The sequence below is a fragment of the Schistocerca americana genome, chromosome 7 (genome assembly GCF_021461395.2).
Source record: "Schistocerca americana isolate TAMUIC-IGC-003095 chromosome 7, iqSchAmer2.1, whole genome shotgun sequence".
NCBI classification, from domain to species: domain Eukaryota; kingdom Metazoa; phylum Arthropoda; class Insecta; order Orthoptera; family Acrididae; genus Schistocerca; species Schistocerca americana.
The window spans coordinates 123,176,362-123,190,615 of NC_060125.1; the positions used below are offsets into that span (position 1 = coordinate 123,176,362).

The window sequence follows — 14,254 nt, forward strand, 5'->3', positions numbered from 1 at the left end:
AATGTAATGTGCATTATTCCATTATCGTATTGATGAAGCTCATTGTAGTGTAGTGAAGCAAGTTTGCAAGTATCGTACCATTAATTACAAACAATGTGGATTAAGTTGCCACCATAAACTAGTGGCAGTTGTAGGCTTATTAAATAGCAGCTACTACAACTATCAATAAGACAGCAACAATAATTACTGCTAAGTGGAACAACGATTCAACGTGGAACCCTGTCGAGATGATACAACAGAGGCCTGCAGTCGTAGCAACCAGCATTCTTCAAACGTAAAAGTGATAATGATAAATGAAAGTAATAAGTTTGATATTCTGAGTATTTTAGACGGTCAGGTTAATAAAAGTTAATGGTGCTTCAACATATTTACTTATTTTGATAGCAATACTATGACTGCAGTGTGAAGAAATTTTCTTTATTGTTTTCAATAGTCCAAAATTCAGTATACATTGAATTTGAGCGTACTTGCAGTAAAATGGTTTCATACATGGTTCTCCAAAAAACGTTTAAAGTATCAAAATATTACATTCTCTGGTTAGTTCACGGTAGCTGAATGAAATAAATAATATTGCAAAATGTGCAGCCTTTCGTAATTTATAAAGAAGTACAGTTAAACGTAAGGGGTAAGCTTATTGCGGAGTGCTAATTTTTCTTAAGCATTTCACTGATGTTTTCCTCTTTGGCCAAAGTGAAGGAACAGCATTTGACAGACATGTCTCCAACTGGCTGTTGTAGCCAGTTCTCCATCAGCGACAGCACAACCCTGGCCCCCGCTTACAGCCACCGCCAACCACGTAACGCTACTGAGTCGCTTCTGGATTGCTGTTTTCCGTTAGAGTATTACTGTCGTTCTTAGTACATGTCAATAAAACGAGTATCGGACTAGACTAATTTGGCAGCGCTCGATCTAGCAGGCACGTAAAATTCCGGTTTAAAAAAAAATTTTTTGTAATGGCAAACAAACCGGCGCTTTCCGTCGACAAAGGGCAGCGTATGAAAGACGAGACGAGCAGCAATTACTTGGGCTCACTCCAACTACACAAAGCAAAAATGAAATTGAAAATATTTGTCGAAGCACAAAAGATAATTCGCCAGACGACCCTTGGGAGAGACACCCTGTATACCTTCTGCCCACGCCACATACACATCTGACGCATATACCCTACTGGCCATTAAAATTGCTACACCAAGAAGAAATGCAGATGATAAACGGGTATCCATTGGACAAATATATTATACTAGAACTGACATGTGATTACATTTTCACGCAATTTGGGTGCATAGATCCTGAGAAATCAGTACCCAGAACAACCACCTCTGGCCGTAATAGCGACCTTGATACGCCTGGGCATTGAGTCAAACAGAGCTTGGATAGCGTGTACAGGTACATCTGCCCATGCAACTTCAACACGATACCACAGTTCTTCAAGACTACTGACCGGCGTATTGTGACGAGCCAGTTGCTCAGAATGTGCTGGCCAGGGCAGCAGTCGAACGTTTTCAGCATCCAGAAAGGCCCGTACAGGACCGGCAACATGCGGTCATGCATTATCCTGCTGAAATGTAGGGTATCGCAGGAATCGAATGTAGGGTAGAGCCTCGGGTCGTAACACATCTGAAATGTAACGTCCACTGTCCAAAGTGGTGACCGAGACGTGTAACCAATGGCAACCCATACCATCACGGCGGGTGATACGCCACTATGGCGATGACGAATACATGCTTCCAATGTGCGTTCAACGCGATGTCGCCAAACACGGATGCGACCATCATGATGCTGTAAACAGAACCTGGATTCATCCGAAAAAATGACGTTTTGCCATTCGTGCACCCAGGTTCGTCGTTGAGTACAGCATCGTAGGCGCTCCTGTCTGTGACACAGCGTCAAGGGTAACCGGAGCCATGGTCTCTGAGCTGATAGCCCAAGCTGCTGCAAACGTCGTCGAACTGTTCGTGCAGATGGTTGTTGTCTTGCAAGCGTCCCCATCTGTTGACTCATGGATCGAGACGTGGCTGCACGATCCATTACAGCCATGCAGATAAGATGCCTGTCATCTCGACTGCTAGTGATACGAGGCCATTGGGATCCAGCACGGCGTTCCGTATTACCCTCATGAACCCACCGATTCCATATTCTGCTAACAGTCATTTGATCTCAACCAACGTGAGCAGCAATGTCGCGATACGATAAACCGCAATTGCGATAGGCTACAATCTGACCTTTATCAAAGTCGGAAACGTAATGGTACGCATTTCTCCTCCTTACACGAGGCATCACAACAACGTTTCACGAGGCAACGCCGGTCAACTGCTGTTTGTGTATGAGAAATCGGTTGGAAACTTTCCTCATGTCAGCACGTTGTAGGTGTCGCCACCGGCTCCAATCTTGTGTGAATGCTCTGAAAAGCAAATCATTTGCATATCACAGCATCTTCTTCCTGTCGGTTAAATTTCGCGTCTGTAGCACGTCGTCTTCGTGGTGTAGCAATTTTAATGGCCAGTAGTATATTTCACATGCCTCCTCCTCCCCCCTTACTGTGTCCACTTCTTTCTCCCCCTCTCTGTTCACCTCATTTCCCTCCCTCTGTAAGTCCATATCCTTCTCTTCGTTGTCTCTGCCTTTCCATGTCCTCCTCTGCTCCTCACTCCGAGCCGATCTCCCTCCTTCCTCATTGTGTCCAGCTCTCCCTCTCCCTTCACTCTGTCCCATCCTTTATGTCTTCCTTGACCCCTGTTCACTACCCCCCTACACCCTCCACTTCCCTCCTGCATCACCCCTTCCTCCCCTTCTGCCTGTCGATCACCCCTTCCCCATCTGTATGTTTGTCCTCCCCTCAGACTCTGATCGCCTCCTCCTGCCTTCTCTGTTCATCTCATCCTCTCACTCACTGTCTCTCCATCTTCTCATCCACTCCCTCCGTCTTTTTCCATTCATATCCTCTACCCACTTTCTTTGTCCTCCTCATTCTCCCCCTCTCTTACTTTCTAGCTCCTCCTTCTCTTCTCTTCCCCCTCCCCCTACCCCACTGTCTCTGCTCTGCCTTACTCATCTGTATGTGTAGCCCGTGCAAAGCGTACCGATACTACCTGCACAACACATTTCCTCCCCTGTCTCCCTCTTTCCATCTCCTACCCCCCTCCCCACTCTGTCCATCTCATCCTCTCCCTCTGCTGGACATACATTCACACATAAATCCCACCTGTGGTCTCTGATGGCTAGTTCAGAATATTATAATTATGATTTATTCAGCTTTCTGACCAGTATTATGTTTGTTTCCGTGAAAATACTTTCACAACACTGAAAAAATCCTGCAATACACAATCAGCAAAACATAGTAGCATGAAAGGATACGAATATTTACGCAAAACTACTCTGATATGCTTGCTGTCACTGTGGGGACAGCTGGACATAGCTGCTTTTCCAGTGCATTCAGTGAACCCACAGACGATTAGCACCTTGGCCTATTCTCCCTCAGTAAACCCGCCCAGGCCGCCATGTACCGCTGTTAATGTACAATTACCACTACCAGAGAAACAAATCCCAGATTGGTTAGAGGAGTACTGAATGCAAGCCTGAGGACCAGGATTAAAGTAGACCTTACTGTTGTGAACAGCAAATACCGTGAGTGAAATGCCATCGACATTTGCATTGCTTTGCAAATTTTCACCATAATACCGGTACAACGGTTAAGAAAGCAAATGAAATGTTGTTAGCCTGTAAGGAGAACACAGATAACTTGTACCAAAATATTTGGAAAATATTTCCTAACAACTTCCAAAATTTTGTTGGTGGAGTTCTGGTTCACCCAGTACGGTATACATTTTCAAATGGAACTTACTCATCGACATTAACAAAATGTCAGTGCTTGTGTTATGGATTCCTCTGTAGTTTGAAAATTGTAAATACTGTTCCATGTGTCAGCTCTAGCTTATGAAAAAAAATTGTATAAACAAATACTTTGGATTCTGAAGAAGAAAGACGTTTGCCCTTCGAGTGTGGTGTTCAGTACGCCACCCACCAGCCTCATTACAAGGCTCCAGTCTGTCATTGAAAGCCTGAAGTACGCACAGTAGCACTTCAGGGGAAGTTTCTGCGCAGTCAGTAGGAATACGGCCTTTTATATCATCTACTATAGTAGATTTGTCCTTATAAACAGTTTTATAACTTTCCAGAGAGAAACTACGGGAGTCAAATCTATTGAACCACTCGGTGATGGTGTAGGCCGCCTTCGTCGAATCCAGCGATATGAAAACAGTCACTGAAGATGAGCTATTGGTAGGATGCGGGAACAGTCGTGAATCATCCACGAGAAGTAATCATCAGGTTGACGGACTGAATTAATTCGAGAAAGCGTGATACGTGCAGGATCTAACAACAGTGAGAAACATACCATTCTGCTTGGCCTTGAACTGTTCTTGATAGAGGCGGTAGACGAGTCCATGTGCTCTGATGACGGTGTGTGTAGCCAGGTAGTCGCCGATGCCCGGAGCGTTCTGTGACGGAGCCTGAAATTCCGCGGAAGCGTAGCCGATGGTGAACACTTCCGGCTCGTTGAACGTGGTCCACATCTTCACCTGCGAGACGACAGCCGTCAGAGGCGTAATCACAGTGAGCAGGAACCGATATGAGAAACACTGGAGCCATCGATACTCACTCTGTCTCCAAAGTTTTCAAACAGCACTCTGGCATACTCCACGAAGTAGTCAGCGAGAATTGGGTTTGGCCATCCACCGATGTACTGCAGCGCTTGCGGCAGGTCCCAGTGGTACATTGTCACCTGCACAACGAGTTTGCTTCGTGAACTTAAATTCCAGATCCCATAACTTGCTGTCCATTAATTACATTTTTCAGTCTTAAATCTAGTGGTTTCCTGTCCATTCCAAAATCAGGTTTATCTCAGTGTTCAGGGTGGTTTTGCTAATTGGAGACAAACTGCAGGAAACTATGGCTGAGAGGACAAGTAGTCATGTGGACACATGGCTAAAAGTGCGTTTCAAGGGAGAGACACTCTCATGAAGTTGGAAATAATGCGTATTTGAGAGTGGATCCAAAACACTAGTACAAACAGATTTCCACTTCCGTGATGTATTGTCATGTACGTTTTCAGTCTTTGTAACCTACACAGTCAAATATTTTTTATCTCTAGCTTCAATTGGGTGTACTCCTCTTCGTGCGAATTTCCCGTCAGTAGTGTTCATATTCTATTTTGCTCTATATCGTATCAAGGATCATTTCTTCCAATTTATCTTTTTTTGTCAAAATCACCTTGTATATGTCTATTATAGGAGGAAAAAATGCATTCCATGGAACTCAACGAAATTGCGATGTTTCGAGACAAAAAAAAATGGTTTAAATGGCTCTGAGCACTATGGGACTTAACATCTGAGGTCATCAGTCCCCTAGAACTTCGAACTACTTAAACCTAACTAATCTAAGGACAGCGCACACTTCCATGCCTGAGGCAGGATTGGAACCTGCGATCGTAGCGGTCTCGCGGTTCCAGACTGAAGTGCGGACACACCGGCCGGTCGTTTCGAGACAGGTTGTTGTTCACGTTATAGCTATTTTTCTCTCTTTGTGTACTAGCAATTACGATTTCGCAGCGAAGGTGCTATGGTCTACCAGTGTGTAGATTGCAGCTTGAGTCAGGACGCTCACAGAGAAAATAGTCATCTGGACTAGACCAGACAATCAGAAATGGGTCTAAATGCTGGCTCACCTCATTATCTTAACCTTACTTGTTGACTTGAGCATATTTCTGCAGAATATGATATGATTTTATAGACTTCTCTTGATTATAGTCTCTGCACGTGGTAATCCTGCTACGATCGATACTTACAACGACTGCAACTTGATGCTGAACCTGATTTCTTCAAAACCTACAGCCGTCTTTATGACGTCATTTATTGTTGGCTAGCAGTTTCGGCGGTACAATGCACTATCTTCATTCCTTAGTGATGCTGAAGGGCTTAACACCATCCGTAGACACAACGCATCACTGGCCAACGTAACTGGTTTACGCAGACTACTTGTAATCGTGAAGCTGTCACTCCTGCCTTCAAATCATGGCACTGACAACTCGTCCTCAATTCACTCTTCGAAAGGTGATTTGAAGTGACGAAACCAAAGTCTTACATTACTTGTGGATCAGTTCTTATACCAGCAATTCCCGCATGTAACGTACACTTGGAACGTTACACTGTTTTAGAGTAACCCCAAGCATGGTCGTGGTCTAAACAACACTGAGTACCTAATTTCATGTTGCCTAGCGGTCATCTTCTACTGGCGTCTAATAAAATCTGGGCACGTGATTCACACTACTCGAACCATGAATGGGGCATAGCACGTAACCGAGATTGCGAAAGAACACGTTGTGTCCTATATAGACAAGTTTTGAGCTTATGACTTAACAAACCGGCCGCGGTGGCCGAACGGTTCTAGGCGCTTCAGTCCGGAACCACACGGCTGCTACGGTCGCAGGTTCGAATCCTGCCTCGGACATGGATGTGTGTGATGTCTTAGGTTAGTTAGGTTTACTTGGTTCTAAGTCTAGGGGACTGATGACCTCAGATGTTAAGTCCCGTAGTTATTAGAGCCATTTGAACCACTTGAATCTAAGACAACAATGTGCCCGAAAGTTCCACCTCTCCCCTAATTTTTACATACTTATGGCCAGTAAACTAGATCCAGTATTATTTGCGCTAATGTACCATTGCATTACTAGCACAAGACAAATGAACCAGTGTAGACAGACAAAGAAACCACTTTATAACAACGTTCGACTACATATGGAAACCTATAATTGCATAACGACTCTTTGGTCACACCTGCATGTATGCTTCTCTCTTACCAGAGGCTGGATTCCGTTCGCGAGCAGCTCGTTGATGAGATTGTTGTAGTAGTCGATGCCCGGTTGGTTGATGACGTCGAGGTCTCCAGTGGGCAGGATGCGTGTCCAGGCCATGGAGAAACGGTACACGTCCGCCTGTCCGTAAACAAAACAGAATAAAATACGTAAGTAAGTTTATGAAAACAACGCCGCTGTCCTTGTTGACCAATTCATTCTAAGAGTACGGAAAGAATGTACGAATATATTAACCATACTCTAGGCCTCTTTCAAAAGTTATGCTATAAATTTTAAATGGCATAGATAAATAAACAAGAGCGTGTAGTACACTACGTGTGAGAGTCGAGTACAGTTGAGAATACATTTTGATCTTTGAGCAAAGGGACGAAACACTTCACGAGAATGGAGAATGGAGCAGGCATGTGACAAAACAAAAATCACGGTTAAGTATATTATAACGAAACAGGAACAGTGTCAGGAAAGAAATAGCATTTTTAAATTTTTTTTTATTCGGACATTCTGTCAGAGAAAATTATTACATCAACAAACCGAAAACGTTCGATGACCGTATTTCCAGCAAAAGTCTTGCTGTAAAGGGTGCAATAAACCCTCTGTCAGAGAACTGCTAGCACGTCTACCTGAGAGTACGCGAATTTAAACGGCTTACCGTGGATTACGTTATGCATACATTCAATGTTGTTGTTGCTGTCTTCAGTCCTGAGACTGGTTTGATGCAACTTTCCATGCTACTCTATCCTGTGCAAGCTTCTTCATCTCCCAGTACTTACAACAACCTACATCCTTCTGAATCTGCTTAGTGTATTCATCTCTTGGTCTCCCTCTACGATTTTTACCCACCACGCTGCCCTCCAATGCTAAATTTGTGATCCCTTGATGCCTCAGAACATGTCCTACCAACCGGTCCCTTCTTCTTCTCAAGTTGTACCGCAAACTCCTCTTCTCCCCAATTCTGTTCAATACCTCCTCATTAGTTATGTGACCTACCCATCTAATCTTCAACATTCTTCTGTAGCACCACATTTCGAAAGCTTCTATTCTCTTCTTGTCCAAACTATTTATTGTCCATGTTTCACTTCCATACATGGCTACACTCCATACAAATACTTTCAGAAACGACTTCCTGACACTTAAATCTATCTCGATGTTAACAAATTTCTCTTCTTCAGAAACGCTTTCCTTGCCATTGTCAGTTTACATTTTATACCCTCTATACTTCGACCATCATCAGTTATTTTGCTCCCCAAATAGCAAAACTCCTTTACCACTTTAAGTGTCTCATTTCCTAATCTAATTCCCTCAGCATCACCCAGCTTAAATCGACTACATTCCATTATCCTTGTTTTGCTTTTGTTGATGTTCATCTTATACCCTCCTTTCAAGACACTGTCCATTCCGTTCAACTGCTCTTCCAAGTCCTTTGCTGTCTCTGACAGAATTACAATGTCATCGGCGAACCTCAAAGTTTTTATTTCTTCTCCATGGATTTTAATACCTACTCCGAATTTTTCTTTTGTTTCCTTTACTGCTTGCTCCATATACAAATAGAATAACATCGGGGACAGGCTACAACCCTGTCTCACTCCCTTCCCAACCGCTGCTTCCCTATCATGCCCCTCGACTCTTATAACTGCCATCTGGTTTCTGTACAAATTGTAAATAGCCTTTCGCTACCTGTATTTTACCCCTGCCATCTTTAGAATTTGAAAGAGAGTATTCCAGTCAACATTGTCGAAAGCTTTCTCTAAGTCTACAAATGCTAGAAATGTAGGTTTGCCTTTCCTTAATCTACACTCCTGGAAATTGAAATAAGAACACCGTGAATTCATTGTCCCAGGAAGGGGAAACTTTATTGACACATTCCTGGGGTCAGATACATCACATGATCACACTGACAGAACCACAGGCACATAGACACAGGCAACAGAGCATGCACAATGTCGGCACTAGTACAGTGTATATCCACCTTTCGCAGCAATGCAGGCTGCTATTCTCCCATGGAGACGATCGTAGAGATGCTGGATGTAGTCCTGTGGAACGGCTTGCCATGTCATTTCCACCCGGCACCTCAGTTGGACCAGCGTTCGTGCTGGACGTGCAGACCGCGTGAGACGACGCTTCATCCAGTCCCAAACATGCTCAATGGGGGACAGATCCGGAGATCTTGCTGGCCAGGGTAGTTGACTTACACCTTCTAGAGCACGTTGGGTGGCACGGGATACATGCGGACGTGCTTTGTCCTTTTGGAACAGCAAGTTCCCTTGCCGGTCTAGGAATGGTAGAACGATGGGTTCGATGACGGTTTGGATGTACCGTGCACTATTCAGTGTCCCCTCGACGATCACCAGTGGTGTACGGCCAGTATAGGGGATCGCTCTCCACACCATGATGCCGGGTGTTGGCCCTGTGTGCCTCGGTCGTATGCAGTCCTGATTGTGGCGCTCACCTGCACGGCGCCAAACACGCATACGACCATCATTGGCACCAAGGCAGAAGCGACTCTCATCGCTGAAGACGACACGTCTCCATTCGTCCCTCCATTCACGCCTGTCGCGACACCACTGGAGGCGGGCTGCACGATGTTGGGGCGTGAGCGGAAGACGGCCTAACGGTGTGCGGGACCGTAGCCCAGCTTCATGGAGACGGTTGCGAATGGTCCTCGCCGATACCCCAGGAGCAACAGTGTCCCTAATTTGCTGGGAAGTGGCGGTGCGGTCCACTACGGCACTGCGTAGGATCCTACGGTCTTGGCGTGCATCCGTGCGTCGCTGCGGTCCGGTCCCAGGTCGACGGGCACGTGCACCTTCCGCCGATCACTGGCGACAACATCGATGTACTGTGGAGACCTCACGCCCCACGTGTTGAGCAATTCGGCGGTACGTCCACCCGGCCTCCCGCATTCCCACTATACGCCCTCGCTCAAAGTCCGTCAACTGCACATACGGTTCACGTCCACGCTGTCGCGGCATGCTACCAGTGTTAAAGACTGCGATGGAGCTCCGTATGCCACGGCAAACTGGCTGACACTGACGGCGGCGGTGCACAAATGCTGCGCAGCTAGCGCCATTCGACGGCCAACACCGTGGTTCTTGGTGTGTCCGCTGTGCCGTGCGTGTGATCATTGCTTGTACAGCCCTCTCGCAGTGTCCGGAGCAAGTATGGTGGGTCTGACACACCGGTGTCAATGTGTTCTTTTTTCCATTTCCAGGAGTGTATTTTCTAAGATAAGTCGTAGGGTCAGTATTGCCTCACATGTTCCAACATTTCTGCGGAATCCAAACTGATCTTACCCAAGGTCGGTTTCTACTAGTTTTTCCATTCGCCTGTAAAGAATTGGCGTTAGTATTTTGCAGCTGTGACATATTAAACTGATAGTTCGGTAATTTTCACATCTGTCAACACCTGCTTTCTTTGGGATTGGAATTATTATATTCTTCTTGAAGTCTGAGGGTATTTCGCCTGTCTCACTCATATTGTTCACCAGATGGTAGAGTTTTGTCAGGACTGGCTCTCCCAAGGCCGTCAGTAGTTCTAATGGAATGTTGTCTACTCCCGGGGCCTTGTTTCGACTCAGGTCTTTCAGTGCTCTGTCAAACTCTTCACGCTGTATCGTATCTCCCATTTCACCTTCATCTACATCCTCTTCCATTCCCATAATATTGTGCTCAAGTACATCGCCCTTGTATAGACCCTCTAAATACTCCTTCCACCTTTCTGCTTTCCCTTCTTTGCTTAGAACTGGGTTTCCATCTGAGCTCTTGATATTCATACAAGTGGTTCTCTTTTCTCCAAAGGTCTCTTTAATTATCCTGTAGGCAGTATCTATCTTACCCCTAGAGAGATAAGCCTCCACATCCTTACATTTATTCATCCCTGCTTAGCCATTTTGCACTTCCTATCGATCTCATTTTTGAGACGTTTGTATTCCTTTTTGCCTGCTTCATTTACTGCATTTTTATATTTTCTCCTTTCATCAATTAAATTCAATATTTCTTCTGTTACCCAAGGATTTCTACTAGCCCTTGTCTTTTTACCTACTTGATCCTCTGCTGCCTTCACTACTTCATCCCTCAGAGCTACCGATTCTTCCTCTACTGTATTTCTTTCCCCCATTCCTGTCAATTCTTCCCTCATGCTCTCCCTGAAACTCTGTACAACCTCTGGTTCTTTCAGTTTATCCAGGTCCCATCTCCTTAAATTCCCACCTTTTTGCAGTTTCTTTAGTTTTAATCTACAGTTCATAACCAATAGATTGTGGTCAGAGTCCACATCTGCCCCTGGAAATGTCTTACAATTTAAAACCTGGTTCCTAAATCTCTGTCGTACCATTAAATAATCTATCTGATACCTTCTAGTATCTCCAGGATTCTTCCATGTATACAACCTTCTTTTATGATTCTTGAAGACAGTATTAGCTATGATTAAGTTATGCTCTGTGCAAAATTCTACCAGACGGTTTCCTCTTTCATTTCTCTCCCCCAATCCATATTCACCCACTATGTTTCCTTCTCTCCCTTTTCCTATTCTCGAATTCCAGTCACCCATGACTATTAAATTTTCGTCTCCCTTCACTACCTGAATAATTTCTTTTATCTCATCATACGTTTCATCAATTTCTTCATCATCTGCAGAGCCATTTGGCATATAAACTAGAACTGCTGTAGTAGGCATGGGCTTCGTGTCTATCTTGGCCGCAATAATGCGTTCGCTGTGCAGTTTGTAGTAGCTTACCCGCATTCCCATTGCTTTATTCATTATTAAACCTACTCCTGCATTCCCCCTATTTGATTTTGTATTTATAATCCTGTATTCACCTGACCACAAGTCTCGTTCCTCCTGCCACCGAACTTCACTAATTCGCACTATATCTAACTTTAACCTATCCATTTCCCTTTTTAAAATTTCTAACCTACCTGCCCGATTAAGGGATCTGACATTCTACGCTCCAATCCGTAGAATGCCAGTTTTCTTTGTCCTGATAACGACATCCTCTTGAGTAGTCCCCGCCCGGAGATCCGAATGGGCGACTATTTTACCTCCGGAATATTTTACCCAAGAAGACGCCATCATCATTCAACCATACAGTAAAGCTGCATGCCCTCGGGAAAAAATACGGCTGTAGTTTCCCCTTGCTTTCAGCCGTTCGCAGTACCAGCACAGCAAGGGCGTTTTGGTTAGTGTTACAAGGCCAGATCAGTCAATCATCCAGACTGTTGCCCCTACAACTACTGAAAAGGCTGTTGCCCCTCTTCAGGAACCACACGTTTGTCTGGCCTCTCAACAGATACCCCTCCGTTGTGGTTGCACCTGCGGTACGGCCATCTGTATCGCTGAGGCACGCAAGCCTCCCCACCAACGTCAAGGTCCATGATTCATGTGGGTAGGTACATTCAATGACGATTCATAAAAAATTATTGATGTACAAAGGAGAGAAGAAAGCCAGAAGCTCTGGAGATCTGGTGCTGTAGAAGGCTGATGAAGATCAGCTGGAAAGAACGAGTTACCCGTGAAGAGGTGCTGACAGGAGTACCACAAACCAGATCTCTCTGGAGACACCTCAAAAGAAGAAGAGACAACCTGGTAGGGCACATTTTGAAACACAATAACATCAGTGGAACTATATAGCAGGAGCTGTAGAGGGGAAGAACCGTCGAGGACGCCCAAGGATGTCACACATGCACCACGTTATGAATGGTGTGGGGTTGCACAACATACTCGGAAGTGAGGAGGAGGGAAGAGACAAAAGAGGAATGGCATACTACTGTAAACGAATCTCAAGTTTGAACTCTAAAGAGAGAGGAGAGCTGTTTTGGAAGCAGCGACATGACTTCCTCCTGGTAGCGTATATTTTTCATATGTAGCGACGAGGTAGCATCTAGGTCGATAGATGAGAACGTAGTTCACGTTATAGCTTTACAATGTATATTACATGACATGGCAATAAATGGTTTAAGGCAACAGGATTGCAACTGGTGTTTCGTATGATGCACTACTGGCCATTAAAACTGCTAAACCCAGAAGAAATGCAGATGATAAACGGGTATTCATTGGACAAATATATTATACTAGAACTGACATGTGATTACATTTTCACGCAATTTGGGTGCATTGATCCTGAGAAATCAGTACCCAGAACAACCACCTCTGGCCGTAATAAAGGCCTTGATACGCCTGGGCATTGAGTCAAATAGAGCTTGGATGGCGTGTACAGGTACAGCTGCCCATGCAGCTTCAACACGATACCACACTTCATCAAGATTAGTGACTGGCGTGTTGTGACGAGGCAGTTGCTCGGCCATCATTGACCAGACGTTTTCAATTGGTGAGATATCTGGAGAATGTGCTGGCCAGGGCAGCAGTCGAACATTTTCTGTATCCAGAATGGCCCGTACAGCACCTGCAACATGCGGTCGTGCATTATCCTGCTGAAATGTAAGGTTTTGCAGTGATCGAATGAAGGGTACAGCCACTGGTCGTAACACATCTGAAATGTAACGTCCACTGTTCAAAGTGCCGTCAATGCGAACAAGAGGTGACCGATACCTGTAACCATTGGCATCCCATACCATCATGCCGGGTGATATGTTAGTATGGCGATGACGAATACACGCTTCCAATGTGCGTTCACCGCGATGTCGCCAAACACGGATACGATCATCACGACGCTGTAAACAGAACCTGGATTCATCCGAAAAAATGACGTTTTGCTATTCGTGCACCCAGGTTCGTCGTTGAGTACATCATTGCAGGCGCACCTATCTGTAATGCAGCGTCAAGGGTAACCGCAGCCATAGTCACCGAACTGATAGTCCATGCTGCTGCAAACGTCGTCGAACTGTTCGTGCAGATGGTTGTTGTCTTCCAAACGTCCCCATCTGTTGACTCAGGGGTCGAGACGTGGCTGCACTATCCATTACAGCCATGCGGATAAGATGCCTGTCATCTCGACTGATAGTGATACGAGGCCGTTGGGATCCAGCACAGCGTTCCGTATTACCCTCCTGAACCTATTCTGCTAGCAGTCATTGGATCTCGACCAACGCTAGCAGCAATGTCGCGATACGATAAACCGCAATCGCGATAGGCTACAATCCGACCTTTATCAAAGTTGGAAACGTGATGGTACGAATTTCTCCTCCTTGCACGAGCCATCACAACAACGTTTCACCGGGCAACGCCGGTCAACTGCTGTTTGTGTTTGAGAAATAGGTTGGAAACTTTCCTCATATCAGCACGTTGTAGGTATCGCCACCGGCGCTAACCCTGTGTGAATGCTCTGAATAGCTGATCATTTGCATATCACAGCATCTTCTTCCTGTCGGTTAAATTTGGCGTCTGTAGCACGTCATCTTCGTGGTGTAGCAATTTGAATGGCGAGTAATGTAT

At 45.2% G+C, this 14,254-nt stretch overlaps 1 protein-coding gene across 1 annotated transcript in view; it reads right to left on the bottom strand.

Annotated features, from left to right (window-relative positions):
• LOC124622772 (myrosinase 1-like) overlaps positions 1 to 14,254 on the bottom strand; it is a 60,084-nt gene that overhangs the window by 32,196 nt on the left and 13,634 nt on the right. Inside the window, exons 3-5 of the mRNA XM_047148564.1 lie at positions 6,854 to 6,988; positions 4,658 to 4,780; positions 4,394 to 4,577 (exon numbers count right to left, since the gene is read on the bottom strand). Coding sequence (XP_047004520.1) covers positions 4,394 to 4,577; positions 4,658 to 4,780; positions 6,854 to 6,988 — 442 coding nt within the window. The remainder of the gene's footprint in view (positions 1 to 4,393; positions 4,578 to 4,657; positions 4,781 to 6,853; positions 6,989 to 14,254) is intronic.